This window comes from Bidens hawaiensis, unplaced genomic scaffold (assembly GCF_021521415.1).
Source record: "Bidens hawaiensis isolate Kalapana, Puna unplaced genomic scaffold, B.hawaiensis_p1.1 tig00068541_1, whole genome shotgun sequence".
Taxonomy (NCBI): domain Eukaryota; kingdom Viridiplantae; phylum Streptophyta; class Magnoliopsida; order Asterales; family Asteraceae; genus Bidens; species Bidens hawaiensis.
In genome coordinates this window covers 759-25,913 of record NW_027502100.1, presented here as the reverse complement: position 1 = coordinate 25,913, position 25,155 = coordinate 759, and the positions used below count along the sequence as shown (strand labels likewise).

The 25,155-nt window shown below is 37.7% G+C and overlaps 1 protein-coding gene across 1 annotated transcript; it reads left to right on the top strand.

Annotated features, from left to right (window-relative positions):
* The first annotated feature begins 20,305 nt into the window (after nucleotides 1-20,305).
* Nucleotides 20,306-21,184, top strand: LOC143605189 (uncharacterized). Its single transcript, XM_077081402.1, has 2 exons — nucleotides 20,306-20,579; nucleotides 20,700-21,184. Exons 1-2 carry the CDS (start codon nucleotides 20,306-20,308, stop codon nucleotides 21,182-21,184), a joined length of 759 nt encoding a protein of 252 aa, XP_076937517.1.
* The last annotated feature ends 3,971 nt before the right edge of the window (nucleotides 21,185-25,155 follow it).

The following is a 25,155-nucleotide window of genomic DNA, read 5'->3' as shown; positions in this document are numbered from 1 at the left end:
AACTCTAAAAAAATTAAAAACTCTTAGGAACTCTAAACAACCAAACGCTTTTTTAACTTTTTTTTATGTATTAACATTATTTAATAGTAGTTTTATCATATTTTATATAAAAAGTTTTGATTACATATGTTAATCACAAGTTTACATATGTGTAAAATTTATAACTAACAAATTTACATAGGTGTAAAAAAAACATAGATATCTATAAAAACTAATTTTCAAAATTGTAATTGTAAATATAGATATAGAAAAATGATAAAACTACACTCAATTAACATTGACATACAAATTTTTTTATAAAAACGTTAGTTTATAAGGGTTCCTTCAAGTTCTTAAATAATTTAACAGTTCTATCAAAACTAAAAGTACCTCATCTCATTCTATTAACAGACCCTTCCAATTTTTTAGGCACACTAACTAAAAACACCAAAATTTTCTAAATCCTTTGCTCCATTTGGTTTTTATAATTGAAATGAGATGATCGATTTTAGCCTCCTTAAGTGATGCAAAAATCATAAGTAAACCATTGTGAACGTCAGAATGAGAAATCATCTAGATGCGACGAAAGCATAAATCATCAATTTGTGGAACACTTATTTATTTGTTGTTTTGACCTGATAATTTTGACCCGATTCGTTTATACATGACACGTTCCTTGCCTTCACTCAAAGAATATCCCGAATCCTCAATCACTGATCATTCTCAAGCTTTTATATTATTAATTAAGATTCCAAAAGTTAGGGTTTAAGAAAACAAGAGCCAGATTAAGTTTAGTGATGGATTCAAATGGAAAAATAGAGAGGATAAAAGTGGAGATTGTGACAATAAGCTACAATTGTCAACGATAGTGGCTGGCAGGAACCGGAGAATATTGACAGGGAGGGGTGGATGTTGATTGATAGTTGTTTGGTTGTAATTTGTATTTTATTAAATCTAAGTTCGTTTGCATTTTATATATGTGTTAGAAAATTACCATTTTTCCCATCCTATGTTTTGCATATGCTGTCACTTAATGACAGTTTTGAATGGCCGTTAGTCTAAAGAAAAAAAAACCAAGGCACTTTACCTTTTAAAGGACAAAGAGTGAAAATAAACGTTTTGAAAGTCTCAATCCTTAAACTGCCTATGTTTACTTGACAAAAATTGTAATTCAGTCCTTAAAAAAATTAAGGAAAACATATAAGGTAAATTTGTTAAAGTTTGTATTATAGAGTACCTTTGTTAAAGGTCGGTGACAATAGTGTAAATTAGTTTAAAGTTCTGGGGTGTTATTTGAATATTTATATTTTAATAAAACTTGAAAATTAGCCTTCCTTAGGATCCAGAACCCGCATCCCACGGCTTGCAACCAATTAGACTTACCATCACACCATCTGCTTGATTAAAAAACCCTTGGTGTTATTAAATTACTTAGAAAATAAAGTTGTTTTATACCAGTGGCATCCATGATTGGTGCAACAATCTCCTTCTATCAATCACATACAACATCTGAAGCAATTGGCTCTCCTAGTAACATTAATAATTGTAAGGCCCTGTTCCCGGTGTCTTATATTGTCGTTGGATTTACTCATAAACACAGTTCTCTAAGTATCAGAGTTAATTAAAACTTTCACGGAATAATAAAAGTTAACCATTCATTACAAAACATTCAAATCTTGTTTTTTAAACATAACATAAAATATTGTATCAAAACATCATGAAAAATATTTTTTCAGGGCCAGCCTCCTCAAATCATGTCATGTCTTTCTCTCAAGCTAGCTGCTTCAATCTATTTACCTGCGTGCATACTAAAAGTCACCTACGCTGAGTGAGTTCTATTTAATCACGCAACATACAATACATTCACATACTTGCTTATACATATCCAAAGATACATATTACTTATTTAACATGTTTGTATTTCTTTCGTACATACGTAAGTATATACCTTATTTCTTTTTTTCTTTCATACTTTTATATTTAATCTTACTTTCCATACTCATACGTTAAAAAGAGCATTACGGCCTACTTCCTCGAGTATTATTAGGGCCCGGTTCCCTTTCTGCCCCAGCTACTATTAGGGTTCAGTCCCTTCATCCTTGAGTATTATGAAGGCCCAGTTCCCTTCTACCTCCGATATTATTAGGGCCCGGTCCCTTCTTTCTCTAGTATTATTAGGGTCCGGTTCCCTTCTTTGCATACAACCATACCACACGTTTCTTTATATTTATATATATAAAATTTCATACATACTCTCAATCTTTCATATAATATACATATATCATTCATGCATCTAAAAATCACCTTTCCTAGCGATACATGCAATATCCGAAGATCATTCACGTACCGACAAGCATTCATTCATAACCTCAATAACTATCACATAAGTCATATAAGTCATACACTTAACACTTAAGGTAAGTGTATTCACTAATCATATCGAGTATGCACACAGCCCCGAAAACATAACAAGGAAAGGGGGTGAGAAACTCACCTGTAAGCGATTCCTTTCTAAATTTACGGTTATGCCCTTTTGAGCTGTGCATGACTAACTGTGTATCAATTAACAAGCATCACTTAACTACTACTAATTATATTATACTTCAAAGTCATTTCCCATTTTAAACGTGACCTTTCCTTATTAATTAATTACTTTTCTATAGTTCATATATCATATAAGTCCATATTAATCGTTTACGTACGTATACGCTGTTTATCTTTCGCTTATTTTGGAAAATCCCTTTGTTCTGTATAAGTCCTTTTGGCGTGTAAGTCTCCCCAGCGTATAAGTCGTCTAGCGCATAAGTCTCTCTAACGTATAAGTTAAACATATATGGCATACATATATGCCTATATACATACACGTCACATACATACATATACGTTTATATACATACACGATACATGCATACATATACGTTTATATACATACACGATACATATATACATATACGTTTATACACATACACGGTGCATGCATACATATACGCTACATATACACATATACATTTATATACATATAAGGTGTATGCATAAATATACGTTTATATACATACACGCTACATATATATGCGTTATATACATATATGTGGTATACACACACATATACGGTGTACCCATACATATACGCTGCATACATACATGTTATATACATTCTTATACGGTTCTTCTACTTCTATGCTACTTAGGCTTATACGGGGAATATACTGATACGCCCGTATAAGTTCAGTTCAGCTCCTTTATTCGCGTTTTTGGGGTTTTTCTTCGTTTCCGGCGCCGTCAACCGCCGTTAACAACCATAGTTGGTCGGGGTTTGATTGTTATGACCTAGGTAGCTTTGGAGTGTCCAGAGTTGAGCTAAGGTGGCCCTTAAGCTCATTTTTGGTTGACTAAACACTGGAATAAAGCTAGATCTAGATTCAAACGGCTCATTCAGCATCCTAGGGATGCAGTGTCGGGTTATAATATGTTATATCAGCTAAGATAAATGATTTCATACCTTCGGTTAGTCTTGGATCATTTAATAGGATAGAGTAGAGAGTGTTTGGCTTAAGTGTGTGTTTTTGATGGTGGAGGGTAAGGTGTAGAATGATGGAGATTAAATGGATTTAGGGTTTAAGGGGCATTTATACTCCTTAAGCCCATGAACCTTAGGCCCATCTTCCCTTTTAAGTCCATAATTAATTCCATATATTAGCCAACTATCCTTCTATCTTTATTATTATTATTATTATTATTATTATTATTATTATTATTATTATTCTACTAACTCAATTTAATTTACTCAAACGCAAGTAATATATTTTATTATTATTCTAGAAATTTTGGGGTGTTACAAGTCTTCCCTCTTTAAAGAGGTTTCGTCCCCGAAACCTAACTTTTAGTCAAACAGGTTTGGGTAAAACTTGTGCATTTCTTCTTCAACTTCCAAGGTAGCGTCCGATCCTTTACGATACTTCCATATCACCTTCACTAAAGCGATAACTTTAGGACGAAGCTGCTTTTCCTTACGGTCAACTACCTTAATAGGCTGCTCGATATAGTTTAACTTCTCATCAACCTCAATATCTATTAATGACACGTGGGACGTTTCAGCAGCTAGACATTTCCTCCGATGAGAAACATGAAAAGTATAGTGAACCCCTTCTAACTCTTCAGGAAAGTCCAGCTTGTAAGCTACTTCACCAACACGCTCTATGTTCTTAAACGGTCCAATGTACCTAGGACTTAACTTTCCTCTCTTCCTGAAACGAATAATTCATTTCCAATGTGAGACTTTGAGCATCACATTGTCACTAACATTAAACTCGATTGGTCGTCGCCGCTTGTCAGCATATGACTTCTGACGGTCTTAAGCAGCTTTTATCATTTCCTTGATTTGATCAAACCTTGAAGAGGTTTCTTGCATAACCTCTAGGCTTCCAATCTTTTTCTGACCAATCTCTCCCCAACATACAAGAGTTCTACAATGTCTACCATACAACATCTCGTACGGTAGCATACCAATACTTGAATGGTTGTTGTTGTTATAGGAGAACTCTGCCAGATGCAGATGATCATCCCAACTTCCTCCAATGTCTAAAACACAAGCACGTAGCATATCCTCAAGGGTTTGGATAGTCCTTTCAGACAGCCCATCCGTTTGAGGATGATAGGCCGTATCGATGTTCAGCCTTGCTCCCATAGCTTCATGAAACTTCTTCCAGAATCTCGAAGTAAAGCGGGTATCTCTATCAGACACGATTGATGACGACACTCCATGTTTAGCCACAACCTCCTTTATGAACACGTTTGCTAATGTTTCTGACGAGATGGCCTCTTGTATAGGCAGAAAATGAGCACTTTTCGTTAAACGGTCCACAATCACCCAAATGGTATCATGATTTTTAGCTGTACGGGGCAACTTAGTTATGAAATCCATGGTGATGTATTCCCATTTCCATTATGGTCATTATGGTGTCTCTAATGGTTGTCTGAATTTACGGTTATGCCCTTCTTGAGCTGTGCACGGCTAACTGTGTATCAATTAACAAGCATCACTTAACTACTACTAATTATATTATACTTCTAAGCCATTTCCCGTTTTAAACGTTACATTTCCTTATTAATTAATTACTTATCTTTAGTTCATATATCATATAAGTCCATATCTATCGTTTACGTACGTATACTGTGACATTCGTCAAATTTGAGTCACAAGTTATATTCGTTTTGTAAATTTTTATTTTATAAAACCAACTCAACATTTTTGTTTCCTTATCTATTTATTATACAATATTATTATATATCTTGATCACCAATAAATCGATGTTTGTCATATTATAGAGTCGTTAAGACAAACATAAGGGGTTAAAATGATTTTTCGTAAACTCGTTATAAGCTTTGGAAACCTTTAAACTCGTAATAAACCATGACTGAAACTTGAGGGGCCATTTCTGTAAATATGTATTATATATATAAGAGAAAAAACCCTAAACCTAACATATTATCCACCACTTTCAGTCCCCGCCCCCCATTGGCCGTTTTCCGGCGAGGCGATTCCGGCAAGACTCCGGAGAGACAATTACGGCCATCTCGCCCTCCCCCTGGTCCGCAAAACCAACATCCCACCACTCTCGGCTTTCCCGGCAGCCCCGCAACACCCCACCACCTCCGGCTCGCTTTTCCGGCGACACCACCACCATCTCTGACCCAATTCCGGCCACCCACCGCACCACCACCACTACAAACCCTCCCTTTCCCTCTCTCGGCTTTCCGGCAACTGTTACCGGCGGCCCGATACCCTCTCACCTTCAACCGTCTCTCTCTCTCTCTATCTCCGTTCTCTCTCTATCTCCGCCATGCTTTCTCCCTCTATCTCTCGCTGCCTCTCTCTCTCTCCCACGACTTCTCTCTCGCTGTCTCCCTCCCTCCCGCGGCTTCTCTCTCTCGTTGTCTCTCTCTTTCTCACTGGTGGAAACAATTTCTTCGACGATCTTTATTCGTCTCCGGCAATTGTTCTTGGCCAAGTATCGTTTATAGGTAAATTAACATCGGGGTTTGGTATTATTAGTTTTCTTATGTCGATTTTTAGATTTAAATTGTTAGTAATCAGTTTTATTTATGGGTTATAATATTTGAGACGAGTTGGATGATTATGGAGTCGGTTTGAATTGGGGGAAAGATACACGATCGGGTAATGGATATATTAAGCTCTTATGGGTTTAAATTACCTTGTTTTCGTTCGGTTTCTACGTTAGTTATTAAATTAGAGGTCACGGGGTTCAGATCTCATCCTTGCCCGGTTTTGGTATTATTTTTATACTTAACAAATTACGGTTATTATTAGTACTAATATTATTACACTATTAATGTTATTATTATTATCATGATTATAAATATTAAAGTGGTTATTAATATTATTAAAAGTCATATTATTATTATCTATTAAAAATCATATTTTATCATTAATTACTAGCAATAATATTAATATAGTTATTTTGTGAACTCGTTTAGAAATCGAACCAACATCAAGTATGGAATCATTATTTACTATAAATATTACTTATTATTATTATTACTACCTTTATCAACAACACTTTAAAATTAATACCAAGATTTCTATTTTATAACTATTATTAATAATAATTATTGTTATAGTTACTATACTATATTAGTATTAGTATTGTTGAAAATAATTATTGTTATTATTATTAACATCTTTATCTTATATATATATATATACATATATATATATATATATCTATCATATCTTTTTAGAATTATTATTATCATTAATAATATTATTATAAACTTTATTATCAATTCTTTCTTTTTATAAAATTGAACTCTTGATTTAAAACCCGTCTTGTTTCTATTTAATATTGGTTTAGTTATTTAAAAGCCCAAATGAAATAATATTATTTTTATTTTTATTGTCATTTAAGTACGAGTCCCTAACCATTAACAAATTAACCGGTAATCCGATTTACAACCGAACCTTCTCGTCCAATGTTTCCAATATAGTTTAATTATGGTTTCAAGTTCATTAATATATATTACGTTATTTATTTTAGCTAAGGTGTTTATCGTTTCAAGTCGGATCTGTTCGTTTACCGTTCGAGCTTCATTTATTTATCTATTTATTTCTCGGTTCATCAGTCGAGGTGAGTAACTTCATACCCCGTTTTCTATCTTTTGTTTTGGGGTGACATTTCATACTAATTCAAATCAAATGCTTTATACTTGAGTCTTAAACCACAAATGTTGTTGTATACTTTACTTGAATAATTGCTTGATTTAGTGTTTTATGCTTATATGCCTATGTGTTTATCGCTTTTTGTTGGTGGAATCTATAAATCCTAGACTACTTGGCATCCCCTTGTAGCAAGGTGTCGTTAACGTAATGCAATTAACGATATTCTATTAAATCCTAGACTATTTGGCAATCCCTTGTAGCTAGGTGGCGCTAACGTAATTCTATTAGCGATTGTCAATTTATCCAAGATGTTGCTTTTATTTATGGTTTTGTATACTAGATTTGTGGGTTTTCATACTATATATCTATTGCTCATACTTATGAATTGCTCACCAACTTTTGTGTTGACAAACTTTATTTTATGAAATGTTACAGGTGTGACTTTTGTTGACTCGAGAACTTGACGGAAAACGTTACCAAGACCATTAGGATATTAGTAAAACGAACATCATAATTGCTACTTGTATTCAACTTGTTTGTGTGGACGAGATGTGTTGTTTATTGATTTGTGGAAATAAAATGAGTTGAATAAATATTGTCACTTTAAATAGTGTCTTGTGTATTTGTCCAATCACGTTGCACCCCGGCATGTTCCGCCGCCTTTGGTCGGGGTGTGACATATACGCTGTTTATCTTTCGTTTATTTCGGAAAATCCCTTTGGTCTGTATAAGTCCTTTTGGCGTGTAAGTCTCCCCAGTGTATAAGTCTTCTAGCGCATAAGTCTCCCCACCGTATAAGTCGTCTAGCGCATAAGTCTCTATAACGTATAAGTTATACTTATACTACATACATATACGTCTATATACATCCACGTCATATACATACATATACGTTTATGTACATACACGGTGCATGCATATATATACGTTTATATACATACATGCTACATATATACATATGCGTTTATATACATACACAATGCATGCATACATATACGCTACATATATACATATACATTTATTTACATATATGGTGTATGGATACATATATGTTTATATACATACACGCTACGAACAAACACGCTACTTAGACTTTTCGGGTTTTTCTTCGATTCCGGCGTCGCAAGCCACCGTTAACCACCTTGGTTGGTCGGGGTTTGATCGTTTATGACCTAGCTAGCTTCGGGGTGTCCAGATCTGAGCTAAGGTGGCCCTTAAGCTCGTTTTTGGTTGATTAAACACCCGAATAAAGCTAGCTCTAGATTCAAATGGCTCATTCGGCATTCCAGGGCTGCGGTGTCAGGTTCTAATATGTTATGTCAGCTGTGATAAACTATTTCTTACCTTCGGTTGGTCTTGGATTGTTGGATAGAATAGAGTAGAGAGTGTATGGCTTAAGTGTGTGTTTTTTATGATGGAGGCTAATGTGTAGAATGATAGAGATGGAAAGGATTTAGTGTTTAAGGGGTATTTATACTCCTTAAGCCCATGGAGATTAGGCTCATCTTTCCTTTTAAGTCCATAATCAATTCCATCTATTTAGCCTACTATCCTTCTATCATTATTATATTATATTATTCTACTAACTCAATTTAATTTCTCCTAACGCAAGTAATATATTTTATTATTATTCTAGAAATTTCGGGATGCTACAACAATATAGTTTTTGTATATTATTTTTTATTTGGTATAAGAAAATTTAATATAGTAATCCTAAAAATTACGCTTTGACCAATGATAATCTCAAATTTCACTTTTGTTGCAAAGCGACTTGATTGTATAACCATCATAGTATATACTTGATTTTGACTCGATCTCTCTCACATTAATGATTATGAAGGAGATAGGGAAACTTACTAGCAAAATCGAATATATATCAAATGTAAGTTGCATATTTTAAAATTGATGATGATTATGCTACATGGATTGCACTTGGCAACAAAAGTGAAAATTAGAATTATCATTGGTTAGAGTATAAGTATCGATTATGTCTTATATTTTTGCAATTTCTTGTGTTGTTTCTAAAATGCATAAATTATTCCGGTTTTGGATTGACCTGAAATTCAGAAAGCAGAACCAAACCGAACCCAAAACTGCGTTTTGGGTTATCGTGTTCTCGGGTTTTGTTTCCATGGTTAGGGTTATGGCTTATCATGTCAAGTTTCGAGTTGCGGTTAAAAGTGACAGGTCTAGGAAGAAGGCACATAAAATAGAATCCGAGTAGCAAGTGTGAATTGTTCTTGTGATCCAGTGACATAAGGGTGATGGTTAAGGCTTGAGATCTTTATGGTCTAATGTTCAAAACTTGACTCAAGGGGTTTTCCCATGGTGGTGAGTTTCCTCCTTGATGGTGTATAAGGGTTAGTCAGACATGGAGCGTCAAAATCAGTATTAATGGTTGACATCTCGTCACATAAAGGTTCACTAAGGTATTGGGGATAATTACAAACAGTGTTAAAGAAAAGGTTATTTGGTAGTTTTTTAATGAAGACTGCATCTAAATCGATCGGCACCATATTATGATTGGTTCGCCAATTGTAAATCTCTAAATCAGTCATGGAGCCTCAGAGTCGCTCAGCCATCTTAATAGCTCAGATGGTGGATTCCAAACATCATCTAAGATAGATGCTTTACTTTTCATACTTGTGTATTGTTTTTTTATATATTATAGAAAAACAATTAATACCCATTCTTGTTACCTGTTGATTTACAACAACCAAACCAACCAGTGATATGAGGCAAAGTGACACGTTTTGTTTTTCCGCGGTTGTTTCTTCTTCTCTTTAAACAAAACGTTTCGATTTTAGTAGGTCTATTATAGCCGAAAATTTGAGCTCGGCCTCCTTCGTTACTGAAATTTTGTATACATTCTGAGTTCGACCCCTACGGTGTCTTAGTGCAAGCTTCGCCAGTGATTAGCTCACAATCGAATCGACAACTCCTACATTTTCAGGATAGATGTTTGAATCCATCAGCCCTTTTTGGTTTTTGAACATTGGATTTCATAAAACACTTGTCGTTCATATAACTCGTTAAGTTAAATATACAGTTCGTAGAAAAGAAGATTTTCACTTCGAACAGACAATAACAAATTTAAAGTTTATCATTAGTTTTGGTATATATTAGATACTACTTTATTTATAAAATAAGAATGGAAAGTAGCTTTTCCTGAGGTTATTCTAAAAGTCCTTGGTTTGGCAGAAGCATGACTGCATGAGGGTATTTTATAATGAACCCATGCTTGCTTACTCCAGGCATTACCTTATCTGATTACTCGGTTTTCTTGAATTTCACTTTACGCATTGATTCAACCAAAAGTATGCGATTTAAGTTTTTTCAATTATACATTTCTAATTATTATTATTACTCTAATTATTGCTCCCTTAATACAGTATATAAGATGTCATTACCTCATCATTCATTTTTCACTTTTCAACCTGTTTACAATATAATGATTTGGTTGTCTTGAGACCAAAAATATACAACTTATGTTATAGTTTATCTTAAATACGACATTAGACAGTGGAATATATACTATTCGTATAGATACAATCATATCACATATGACATATATTGTTATTATTCGAAGAGTTTGATGTCTTAGTTATAATCTTTTTAATACATACAATGTGTTATGTACCAATTGGATGTGTGATAAATAACTCGTTGAGTGAGTCAAACTCTAAGAAAATAGAAAGGAATCTAGAGGAATTTAGAGAGTTGCAGAAGATAGATGGGGCAATTTTCTAATATATTCCATAATGCAAACAAGTACACTATAAATAAGAAAACAATGAAAACTAATTCAAATCTAGTTCCTAACAACCAGAAAGAGAACGTTGGCACTTGGCATCCCATTATTCTCTCTTGGACTTATTCAACTTGTTATTCAAATAAACAAAAGAAAATAAACGTGCATTTAGTTGGCAGCATGCATGCAATTAGCCAATGGGCTTCTTGGGCTCAAGCAGCTTCTTGGACTCATAAATACCATCTTTAGACTTCTTAGGAAATGGCCCGGGTACATAACAATCCACCCCTCTTACACTCGCCTTGTCCTCAAGGCGAAACACCGAATAAGGCTTTTTGGCCCGCACTCCTGTGACCCGATTGTGTTGCGGCTCATTCATTCCAGCACGTTTTAAACCATAAAGCTTGTGTGACGAACCAGCGAGATGGAACCCAATAGTAAGGCTCTCGAAGTCAATCTCAACCGGTCCTAAAGTCTTCAACCAATGAATCCCTAGGACCAACGGGCAGGCCGCAACAGGCGAAACCAAAAAATCGGTAGTGACAGTATAACCCGAAAACATAATCGTGAGGTCACGAACCTGGCCGGCACAAACAAGTGTGTCACTATTAGCAACCACCACTTCAAACTTCACATTATCATCCACTGTAAGTCCCAACTGAGCAACCAACGCTTGAGATATGAAATTATGAGTACTTCCCCCATATCAACCAACACCACAACATCTTTAGTTTTGATCTTTCCTGCCAATCTTAAAGTTTGGGGAAGGACGGTACCCGAGATTGCCAAAAAAGAGATTTCCGCTTGAATAATATCTTCCGTCATATTTGGAGGTTCGTCTATGTGGACCACATCGCCAACCTCATGAACATCGCTGATCATAAAGAGTTGAGGTTTACCGCACTTGTGACCCGGCGTATATCGCTCGTCACAATAATAGCATAGCCCTTTTTCACGATGGTCTCGGGCCTCGGCACTGGTTGGATGTCGAACTGGGTTAGGGGCTGGAAGGGCTAGCTATTGAGTTGGTCTTGGACCCAATAATCCTTGACTGGACGTTGGTTTGGGGAATGGGTTGGAATTTTGAGACCCCTGTGGAAAAACACAAAATTGTTACAGATTAAATTTCTCTTCCACCAACCGAGAAATTCCGATTGCCTACACCAAGTGACGCGGACCTCTAGACGGATCTCCTCTTTCAATCCACCAATAAAACAACCGACAAGGAATGCTTCTGGTAACCCATCAACACGGTGAGATAACCGTTCAAACGCCTCGACGTATGCAGCAACAGATGTGAGTTGTCTCAGCCGATGGAGGGCCTCGGAGGGGTCTTCATAGTCGGTTGATCCGAACCGATTCAACAAGGCAGTAGAGAACTCCGACCACGTCACCGGACCTTTCGTTTTGGCGTACCAGCGATGCCACTGAAGTGCGACACCGTCTAAATGAAAAGAAGCCAGATTGACCTGATCTTCAACTGCTACCCTTTGAAAATCAAAGTACTGCTCGGATTGGTAGATCCATCCCGTCGGATCATCGCCACTGAACCGAAGAAAGTGAAGCTTAAGATAAGGCTTTGTTTGGGAATTGACGTTCAGTTGGCCATCTACCTTTGCTTCCTGTCGGACTGCCAATGCTTGCAACTCACCCAACAATTTTTCAATGAGTGCATCGTACTTAGCAAAGCGCTCTTCGGTTTCTTGTTGGAATTCGGAGTTACTACGTTTGCTTGCCATAGGATCACCACTGCTCTGATACCAATTGTTACGAACCTCGTTCGTTAATCAAATGGTCCAAAGAAAATAGACGGAAACCAGGATAGAAATAATAGATTTTTGGAATAGACTTTGATTGTTAAATCATCATTTTTCATTCATCCCGAAATAGAAATTCACTGTGGCCATTATATAGCCATACAATAGGAATATACTAACTTCTTTAAACTACCCACTAACTAAACAAATAACCAACCACTAAATTAATCAAAAGAAAATGCATATGGAACCAAAACTACTAGAACCCACGTTGTGTTCATGTGCATGGATGTGGCACACATCATTCCCTTCCGCTTGAAGAAACCGTGTCCACACGGTTGGGAATCTGGACACGACATGACAATTTCCCACGGTGGACGCCATTCGAGCCTTCCAATGGCGTTCGGAGCAGTCATAACGATGTGCCATGGTGGATGCCATTCGGGATATGCCACTACACCTTCTACCGATGCCTCGTTTCTCAACTGTGATTGAAAGTCGATCTCTCCAATGGCATCTACGGTTGGTGATGACCTCTCCTTGATTTCTTGAAAACATTGATTGACCATTTTGGTGTCAAAATCCTCACGTCCAAGATGGAAGATAAGAACCTTTTTTTCCATAACAATTGTAGCCTTATTCAAACCATTAGAGGTACTAATGGCAGCAACTGTGGGCTTGACCAAGTGTTGTGATGTTGATGCCCATTTTGGTTCCGACGGACCGGTTGAAGGGACTTGTTTCGGTGGTGGTGCGGTGGCAGAAACTGTTGGTGGAGGTGACAGGTTATGACGGGCTTCAAGCGCGGTTCGGATCGATCGGAGCGCGGTGAACGAGGTTTGAAATTGATATTCGAGTCTCGCAAATGAATCATTCACCCATTGACGGAACTCGGTTTCGGATAGAGTTTGAGCAGCCATAAGTCCGGGAGATCACGACAGCTTTGATGCCAATTGTGATGTACCAATTGGATTTTTGATAAATAACTCGTTGAGTGAGTCAAACTCTAAGAAAATAGAAAGGAATCTAGAGGAATTTAGGTGCTGTTTGTTTTTTCAGAGGTAAAACATCTGCAGTCTGCGGACCATATCTGCAGGCATCTGCAGCAGAAGAGGTGGACCAAACATCTGCAGACTGTAAGAAGAAGACTGTTTGTTTTTTAACTAAATGAGCAATTTTTTGTTCATTTGTTAAATAAACGAATATCCTAACAAAAGTTTCATCAAATGTTCGGTTCATATACAGGCCTACTTAAGTTGATTCTGTGATTAAATTGCCTGGTCTGTTTTCTACTACTACTACTAGAAGCTTGTGTTCATGAACCAAATATGTGTCTGCAATGAACATATTTAAAATCAATGATATATAAAAAGTGAGAGATTGATTGATACCATCAGCAACAGCCATCTCGATATCTTCCATGGTTATAAGCCCCTTTTCCATAGCTTCAGTAGATTATTCAGTTCAACAAGCTAATTTAAACATGGTAATAATGAATTAATAATACATAAATAGTGAATGAAAGAATAATACCCGGCGCCATTTCTTCATGAGCTTACGCTTACGCTTGCCGGAAATAGTGGTGTTTTGGGGCTTATGTTTCAGCTTTCCAGTAAGAGGGTCACCGTGCGCCGCTCGCTTACGGTCGGCGATGGCGGCTCTCCGCCGCTTCTGTACCACGTTGAAGACGGCCATCCCGATATCTGCTTCTCGGTGACTAGGGTTTCAATTGGGCGTCCATGGTTCCTTATTTGTATTGTCGATGGAATAAGTTACACAATTTCCCCCTCATGTATTACGAGTGAAGTGTCTGATGATGAAGGAACAAAGAAGAAGAAGTGGAGAAGAGGTGAGAAGTCACATGTACAAGACTTCTGGGAGAAGAGGGCGCGCATACGTTTTTTAATGAAACGTCTTCGGAAAAACAAACGCACTGCAGAGCCCAACGTCTGCGCACCCTCTTCTCAGTGCAGACAAAAGTGGTCAGGAAGAGCTTTTGAGGAAAAACAAACAACACCTTAGAGAGTTGCAGAAGATAGATGGGGCAATTTTCTAATATATTCCATAATGTAAACAAGTACACTATAAATAAGAAAACAATGAAAACTAATTCAAATCTAGTTCTTAACAACCAGAAAGAGAACGTTGGCACTTGGCATCCCATTATTCTCTCTTGGAATTATTCAATTTGTTATTCAAATAAACAAAAGAAAATAAATGTGCATTTAGTTGGCAGCATGCATGCAATTAGCCAATGGGCTTCTTACGCTCAAGCAGCTTCTTGGACTCATAAATATCATCTTTAGACTTCTTAGGAAATGGCCCGGGTACATAACACAATGGTGGAGTGACGCTATATATGGAACTCTTAACTCTAGCTAGTAATGTATACTGTATACTGGTGGATTTTATTTTATTTTAATCTTTTTTGATTAAAGGCTAATAATGGGTATAATACTGATTGGACTATCCATCAAGAAATGAAGTTACCGGTTTCGGTGAAATCACATTCATAATTAGTCAACCAGAACTAAAATCACCTTCAAAACCGAAAATATTTGGATAACCAGATCCAACCTAACCTGGAACTTCTTTTAATGGCCTGACCCGATAGAAATTAAAACCTTATTCAAAATGAAACAGTTAGAACCCACTGAAATATACTCATGAATCCGCCCCTCTTCATACTCATAGGAAGATGATTATGTTTCTCTTTGTTTTATTATCATCTGAGTACTCTTCTATCATAAGGCGCGCTTATGTCTAGCGATATCATGTTGTCCCAATGATGTCAAAGTGTGTGCTATCTAAAGAGCAACTATTCTTAAAATCTCACTCAAAACTTGTTGAGTTAAATCCTATTCTAATTCTAACTAAAAATTCTTATGGTTCCAGAGGATTCATAATGGTAGCCATCACCAAGAAAGTGAGTGTTCTAATTCCATTGTCAAAAAAAGATATATTTAGCCGCTAAATATATATTGATTCTAAAAAAAATATTGTTTGATGCATATATATGTGAATGATGAGTTGGCTTGATCACTTATTTTGGGAGATAAAGTGAAATATTGTAAATATACTAGTTGAAAACTAAACGCAAAGTTGAACATGTCATAAATAAAAAATATCATGTCAAAGACATGAATTCAAACACGTTATGAGTTTTTAAAGATAAACGTGAATACGAGTACACATCTCGTTACGTCGTAAACTCTTTTTAACTTCATTTTATTTTGCATCACTGTAGTTTATAACTATGTATATAAAAACTACGTTTAAAGTATAAAACTTGTGCTTATTTCTTTTTTATCTTACGTCTTGATATACATATCTAATCAATTTAGGCTATGACATGATACATATATATTGTTTAATTCATATAAAATAATCTGTTAAGGTCAATTCATCAATCTAGAAGTTAGACAAATATGAAACATGTAACTAAATGTGCTTGGCATCAAATATTAGATCACTCCGTAATAGATAATTACAGAGTTAGGGTAGCGAAAAATTCTAAGTACTTATGAAATGATATTCGCGGGTCGTCCAAGACTTCCTCAGAAGTCATCCGCGAAACACCCTCATCACACGCATAAAAAGGGAAGACACGTACTGCAGAAGTATAAGCTCAAGTAATTACTCTAAAGGGTAAAGGCATGCCCGCATATGCGAAAGCCTCCCAAATGCGGGATAAAGAGAGGCTGATATCAGCAAAGCAGTTACAACCAACTTCCTTCTAGAAGATCGATGTAAATATTATTTCGTGAAAAGCACGTGACAAGGTAGCCAGTCAAAGAAGAACAGCTAGGCAGTTTGTTATAACGTGCACATGGCCAGCTGCCACTTCCCATCAAATGTTGCCACGCATCCATTCAGTTAAAAAGTGCATCTTCTAGAAAAGGACAGCTGCACCAATAATATTTCTTTAACCACCAACTATAAATACTCAACTCATCTTCATAAGGTAGGATTCACACTTCACATATTACATCAATTACTTAAGTACTTTCTCTCTCTCTCTAATGAACTGTACTTATTCTCACACCGGAGGGTGGTTACGGGAAGACCCCCACTCTTGTCCTTCCCGTAACGAGTTCATGGTGGTTATGTTTTGCAGGTCATCGTCGGCGGAGCTGTTAGGTCCAAACTCCTGTTGACCTATTTCTTATTCCATAATCCATATCCAATGGAATCATCAGTTTAACCTAATCGCGTTTAGATTCGTGCTTCTTCATTGGCGCCATCCATGTTTTTGCTAGAACTTAATTTTTTATGATTGTTTGTTTAACATGAGTCAATCTCAGCAATTTCCGGTGGAAAATCCGGTGATAACGAAATGATCTGCTAGACCAACTGGTCCTACTCCAGGTGATTTGGGACGGGTAACAGCCGAGACTCGCCGGATTCGTCAAATTCCAGATCTGGAAGACAGATCTGCAAGTTCTCCTCCGGTGAGATCTCATCGTCAAAATCCCATATTTAAAAAATTCCAAGTCCTGAAGAATGGTTGCAGTTGCAACAAAAGAGAATTGTAGCCGAGTATGAACGTATGTTGCGGAAAGAAAGGGTTGGCGCAAGGACTTTAACGTATGAGGATGATCCTCCTTTGTCTCAATCTCCTCCACCAACAGTTCTTCGGAGTCAACTTCATGACAGTGCAGGACCACAGTGTATTCTAAGGAACAGGAAGAGGATGGAAGTCGTGATAGAGGTCGTTGGGTTTTGCGAAGTATCTCCCGCAGAACTGCATATGACCAGAGTCATGATTCTAGGAGTCGACGAGATCTTACATATCATCATGATGATGCCAGTTATTTTAGTGAAGACAACCAAGTTTATGGTAGAGAAGTGACTAGTCGCCCGTGTGCCGTGGTTAGACACATGGAATACTGTAGCGACGCGGAGGAAGATTTTACCAAGCCTTACCGACCAACAGCTTTTGCGGAGAAGTCAAAATTCATTCCATGAATTGTTACATCACCGTTCCTATTGAATGTGAAGATTCCAACAAATCTAGGTAAGTATAATGGTATGATTGATCCTAGCGACCATTTGTAGAATTTTACCACGGTTGGTGGAGTTAGTGGTGGGTATTTTCCATACTGATGTCATATGTTTGCTCTCACCTTGACTGGGGCTGCCCGCGAATGGTTTAAAAAGTTTCCTGATGGTCAAATTCAGATTTGGAATCACTTGGTGGCAGATTTTTCACACCATTTCAGTCAGCAGAAAAAACATACGCGGGACCCGCAAAAATTTTAGACGTGATCAAACGTGACAGTGAAACCATTGAAGATTTCATCACTCGTTTCAACGATGAAATTTTGAATATTTGAGGCATTAGTGAAGATATTTTGCGGGGTCCTTCCGCAAGAATGTACGTAGTAATGACTTAATCCGATGTTTGACTGGAATAGATGGGATGCCCAAGACGTGGGATAAGATTATGTCAGCTGCTAAAGTTTTTGCAGTAACTGAACGAGTTTTGGGACGCGATAGTCCTAAGCAAACGGTACAGGCGAAATTTTAAGAATGCACGATCAAATAGGCCGGTACGGGGATCTATATGGTCTAGAATCCAACATACCGCAAAATCTTCTAAACAGCCGGATGGAAGGTCACTGATTGGCAATAAGAATAAGGATCGTAATTGGGGACAAGATAATAGCAAGTGGACCCCACTGACAAAAACTCCATCAGAAATTTTAAGTACAGAGAACGTGGACTTTAAAAAGCCACAGCCGATTGTGTGAAGAGCGCATTTGAATCCAAATAAGCAATGCTGTTCCATAATGACAAAGGTCATCACACTGATGACTGTGCGAGTTTGAGGAATTAAATTGAGCAAGCAATTAAGTCAGGCAAGATTGAACATTTGTTAAGAATGTTAGACAGGGGGCTCGCAAGCCACCCGTATAGGTGAATAATGGTCCCCTAAAAAAACAAGTAAAGGATTTGAACGTCCATATGATCTAAGGATGAAAATTCCGCGGATAAAAAAGACTAGAATTTGAAAGTGAAGATTGGAAAAGTGAGCCAATAGTGTTTCCAATAGTCAAAGGAGGCTCGTGCATGAAATATTCATTGATTATCACAACCTTAATTGGACACTATAGGTCCCAATACGTCTTATTTGATACAAGAAGCATGCCTGGGTAGTATCTTGAGCAGCTTGATGATGAAGATAAGGCAAGATTGAAGTCTATCCACGCGCCGGTAACAAGTGTCGGCTATGAAGTAATGCACCAACAGGGTGTTATTTTATTTCTTTCCCAGTTACCCTTAGTGACAAAATTCATTCAAGGACAGAAGATGTGGAGTTCTTGGTACTCCCCATAAGGTCAAAGCATGATATAATTTTGGGTCAAGAGGCTATTGGTGACTTCAATACTAACCCGTCTTCCGCACATGGGGCGGTGGGAGTTCCAACACGTACGGGTATAGCAATTATACATGTCAGTAAGCAGCAAGCATTGTTTCACCATAGAGAGTTCAATGGCAAGTAAAGTTCCAAAACTGGTCAAGTGCACTGAAGTTGAAAAATGGGCGATGAACCCAAAGTTTCCGGAACAAACAGTGATAACTGTGCCCACTATTTTTGAAATAGTAAGGACATTTTTGAAACAATTGCTCACCAAGAATATAGACATTTTTTCCTGGCAACCTGCAAATATGACTGGAGTTCCAAGAGAAATTGCGAAACACAAACTGTGAGTTAACCCAACTTTCACTCCCATTATTCAGAAGAAGTGGAAGATGGGTCCAGACCAAACAAAAGCAATGAATGAATAAGTTCAAGATTTGTTAAATGCAGGGATTTTTAGAGAAATTAGGTATCAAACTTGGATTGCAAATCCAGTCATTGTTTCTAAGAGTAATGGAACTTGGCGGATGTGCATCGATCTTAAAGACTTAAACAACGCTTGCCCTAAAGATTGTTATCCCTTGCCAGAAATAGATTTGAAGGTGAATGTGGTTGCACCCTTTAAGTTTATGTATTTTTTTATGCATACAAAGGATATCACCAGATCCGCATGGCGGCTAGGGTTGAAGACAAGACTGCCTTTCGTACAGATCAACGAAGATTCTATCATAAAATGATGCCTTTTGGGTTGAAAAGCGCGGGTGCAAGATATCAACGATTGATTGGTGAAGCGCTTAAAGGTCAGATCAGGCATAATTTAGAAGTTTACATGGATGATTTAGTAATCAAAAGTGTTGAGGAAGATCAAATGTTGTGGGACATCGAGGAAATGTTTCAAACTTTGAAAAAATCAACATGAAGCTCAACCCTAGCAAGTGTTCCTTTGGCATGGAGGAATGAAAGTTATTGGGAGTGATAGTTCCAAGTGACGGTTTTAAAGCCAACCCAGATAAAGTCCATGCGATTGTCCGCATTCCTTCACCTTCTACTCTCAAGGATGTGCAAACGTTGAACGGAAGATTGGTAGCATTGAACAGGTTTTTGGCCAATCGTACGTCCAAATCATTTCCATTCGTTTCAACACTTCGTAACTGTTTAAAAAAGCACACTTTAAATGGACTGCGGAAGCCGAGCAAGCGTTTATAGAAGTAGAAAAGTATTAAATGGAATTGCTAACGTTGTTAGCACCACAAGCAGGATAGCCATTGACCTTATATATGTCTGCATCAGATATAGCAATTGGTGCAGTGTTGCTAACATACATGAAAACTGTTCAAACACCAATTTACTATGTTAGTAGAACACTGACGGATGCTAAAAATCGGTATTCTATGCTTGAAAAGTTGGTATTAGCATTGGTTTACGTGGCAAGGCGTCTCCGCGGGTACTTTCAAGGTCATCTGATTAACATTTTGATGGGATACAAATTGAAGAGTGTGCTGAGCAGACATGTGTTGTCTAGAAGATTAGCGAAATGGGCTATTGAATTGGGTGAACATTCAATTGAGTATAAACCACGACCCGCAATCAAAGGACATATTTAGGCGGATTTCGTCAACGAGGTCCCGCAGAGTAAAGAATCAGAATGTTTGAATGAACAACAACCTCTAGTACCACTAAAGCAAGACAAGGTTTGGTCTTTGTTTACGGATGGTGCATCTAGTGGAGTGGGATCTGGTGTGGGTTTGAGGTTGGTTAGTATAGAAGGTCATGAATTCATGTATACCATCAATTTTGATTTTAAAGGCACTAACAATGAGGCTGAATATGAGGCATTCTTAGAAGGATTGCGGATTGCTGAAAAGCTTGGGGTACGACATCTTGAAGCACGCGTCGTTTCAATGTTGATTGCGGGGCAAATTAATGGATCTTATGAAGCCATGAATCAAATTATGGCCTCATACTTGTCTCAGGAAAAGGAACTCATACTTCAATTTGCATCATGTAAGGTAGTTCATAGCAAAAGAATCGAAGATAAACTTGCGGATGCCCTAAGCAAATTGGCATCGACTAGTTTTGAACATTTAGCTAGAGATGTACGCATTGAAGTTCTTGATCGGCCAACAGTTCCGCAACATCAGGTGTTCGTTATTTAGACAAGAGTTGAGTCATGGATGACACCACTCATAACATATCTATCGTCAGGAATGCTTCCTAATGAAAATTGGCGGCCCAAAAAATCAGCCACAAGGCTTTGGCTTATAAACTCCAAGACAACATCCTTTACCATCGATCTTTCTTAGGACCACTTCTCAGGTGTGTTGACGCGAAAGACGCTAATTATTTAACTCGAGAAGTGCATGAAGGCAGACGTGGTTTGCATGCGGGTCCTAGGATGATGGTTGCTAAATTAATGTATGCATGATATTATTGGCCTGAGATGCATATGGACGCAGTTCGTGAAATTCGAAAATCCGTCTCCTGTCAAAGACATGCACCGAACACTTTGCATCCTGAAAATTAAGTGTTCTGTTTGGCCATTTCAGAAGTGAGCAATTGATATAATACACCCATTTCCAAAAGCTTCAGGGCGTGTGAAGTTCTTAATAGTAGCCATTGATTATTTCACCAAGTGAGTTGAAGCTAAGCTAGTCACTTCTATCATAGCTGCAAGCATGTAAAAGTTCATTTGGGAGTTCATCATTTGTCGATTTGGCCTTCCATAAACAATAGTCAGTGACAATGGAACTCAATTTTCGGATGAGGGTTTAAAGGAATGGTTAAAAGAACATCAAGTTAGTTAAGTGTTTACTTCAGTTGCTCACCCGTAGGCTAATGGCCAATTGGAGAGAGCGAACAAAAATATCAAAGATGGGATTTAAATAAGATTGGGTACCATGCGTACGGGTTGGGCTGATGAGTTACAACATGTGCCGTGGGCATACAGAACTAAAAAGAAAACAAGAAACTCACTAAATAAAATTCTTTACTCAACATTATTCCCCTAGGATCCCATTTGGACCTTATTCCTATTTATTTGCTAAACCCACATTACACACCATTTTAACCTTGGCCTTTATTTCGTTTTTACCCGTGTGATGAAATTCAGTTCGTTATCGAGTTGTATTTAGTCTGTTGTAGAGCATAGTATACAATGTACATATATCTTGGTAGAGTTGTAATATTTGTTTATAAGTTTGAGTTAGTAAAAAAAATTAGCAACAAACCAAAAAGAAGTTATCAGTTATGTTCAGTTTGTGTTATTAACAGTTTCTTTGTTTATGTATTTGCAAAACTGGGTTTCATCAAATATTCCAAATCCGCACCCAAACCTAAGCATAAGCAAAACCATAGTCCGAGTCTTTATGCAACCGGTGGGTAATGGGTGGAGATAAAACTGGCCTGCAAGCATATTGATTTGTGACTCATATTTGGTATTTGAGGACAGAAACATATACTAGCACATCTTTTGCTAGTCCAGATATTAAACCGAGAGGAGTGTTGATAGTGCGAGGGGTATGAACATGTATGCCTTAACCGGGAACAAAGTACACTCGTCTAGGCGACTATTGTTTTTAGAGCATCATTTAATCATATTTGTGGGTTGTCAATCTAGAAAGTGTCAGGAGAAACTGGGTATGACCTTAAACCTTACTACTAGTATTAATATCGATAATTCACATATCTATGATGGAGGTTAATGTTTACTTTAGAGTTTTCTTGAGGGCAAGCAAAAGATAAGTGCGAGGATGTGATGGTTGGTTAATTTGTGTATATTTATGTTCGTTTAAATGCTAGTTTTAACTGTTTATTTTGTGAACTTTGGTACTTCATACACGTGTATTGTATTTCATGTCAGAGGTAGTTTAAGCAGTTAATTTGGATCTGTTGAAGGATGGGATGTCCACCACGTATTACAATTCATGATTGTACTTCTCAGCTGATGAGGACACCCATCACGGTATGCGATGGGATAGTTGAGGACCCATCGCGTATCATGATGGGATTAAATATTATTATTTCAGCTGCCAAGGTCCATCGCGATACGTGATGGACACCAGAAGACCCTATTGCGTACCACGATGGGTGGGAAAAATGGGGAGGTTAGGGTTTTGGTTAAAATACGCTTTGACGAACCAATTCGGATCTAACTCATTCCAGGTAGTTTCTAGAGCAAAGAGAAGGCGAATTCATAATACCAGTTCATATCGAGATCACATACATGTTCCTTATCATCATAATTGAAGATTTCGTGATGTCGAGGCTCGGTTAAATCCTTCGAATCACACTCAAGGATGTAAAGTTTGTAATTTTCAGTATTTCTCATGTATTTGGAACAAATGATTTGTAAATGTCTTTGATTAATCTATGAGTATTGATGTTAAGTATTGCTGTGCATTCAGTCGGTTTAGATTTACGTTGATTAGAACGATTAGTCTGCCGGTTGCAATAATAATTGCTTATAGGAATGCTTTGATTAGTTGAATACAATGAAGCATATAATTTCCCTTAGTTGAGTCACACTAGCAGGGACTGTTTGATAACCAGTGTGGTGTGTTAGTGATTGTTGATGCCTAAGGTTTAGCTCGTTAGTCAGTTTGTACTATTTAAGATAGCCAATAGGTTAAATTGCATGAGATTGTTGTTCAGTTTCTTACTTGAATTCCGGGTGTGGTTTGTCTTTGTTAATTGTTGAAAGTTATTATTTGCTTAATTAATATTAAAACCAAACTTATTTTCTTTCGTGTGATCAGCACTATAATCTGCTACTTCATAATCGTATAAAATTTGTTACATGTTACATTGACCACATACTCCTTGTGGTTCGACACCCTACTCACCCTAGATTTCTTAGGTGATTAAGAACTTGATTTAATTGTTTTTTACTAGGTAGAGACAGTCTAGCATCAGCCTCCAAGGCCTTGGAAAGATCGACTTCTTTTCCTGCGGGTAATCTTCCAAGAAGCCGCCAGAATAGCATTCTGGTTCTTGGAACCAACCTTCCATGCCTCGGCCGCAACCGCGTGATGTTCTTTTCAGCCAATAAGGCTGCCTCAACATCTTCAAGCTTCCACTTGCAGTGTTGGCTTCCAGACGATGCTCATCAGCAGTCTCGCCAGAATAGCATTCTGGTTCTTGGAACCAACTTTCCATGCCTCGGCCGCAACCGCGTGATGTCCTTTTCAGCCAATAAGGCTGCCTCAACATCTTCAAGCTTCCACTTTGCAGTGTTGGCTTCCAGACGATGCTCATCAGCAGTCTTTTGGGCTTACTCCACCTTATCCATCATCACACCCCACTTCTCCCCCATGGACATCAATTCTCTAAAATTTCCTACTCGTTGGCCACAGTGTTTGCCAAATTGAAGTTAAAACCCATAGGTCAAGTCATGACGCGAGCGTCCATGCTGGAATTCACATTCTACCGGTTGGATACCGTGGCTTAAGAATTCAGCACAAGTATTCGCTTTCGAGAAATGTGCACCTTGGGACAAGGTCCAGCGTGGCAGATGAAGGAAATCATATTCCTCTGGGTTTGGTCGCCCATAATAGTCAGAGTGGGACAGATGGTGAAATCTCCTCTTGTGTGGCGACTGCTGAATATGGGAAGATTCTCCTTCACCCGTATGACGGGAAGGAGATGAAAGGGAGAACAGTGGTGGAGATAGAGGATGTCTTGAGGCGCATCTTCAGTCTCCGGCTTATCAAAAACCTACTACGGAGACTTTCCCTTTGTAGCCAGAACTCTTCTGGAATAATGATCACTGGCGGAGAAGCTGGCGGCTCTTGAATACTCACCCCTCTTGCGGGTGCGGCTGGACTATCTGCCATCAACAAAAACAAAACAAAAACATAATTAGTCAAAAACAAAAAGGAAAGTTGTTTCAAGACATTTAAAATATTAAGGGTTACCTTGAGATGTATGCATAGCCGCACGCTTGACTCGATCCTCAAGCTGGATCTTCTTAACATTTTTTGGCCCAACTCCCTGCTTCTTCTTCGTTTAGGCATCATCAGTCTCAGCAAGGCTACTACCCGCACGCTTGATTTCGAGGAACAGTGTTTTATCTTGCGGTTGAGATCTAGTAATGCACACATAACATCTGAAAAATCAGAAGCATCAACAG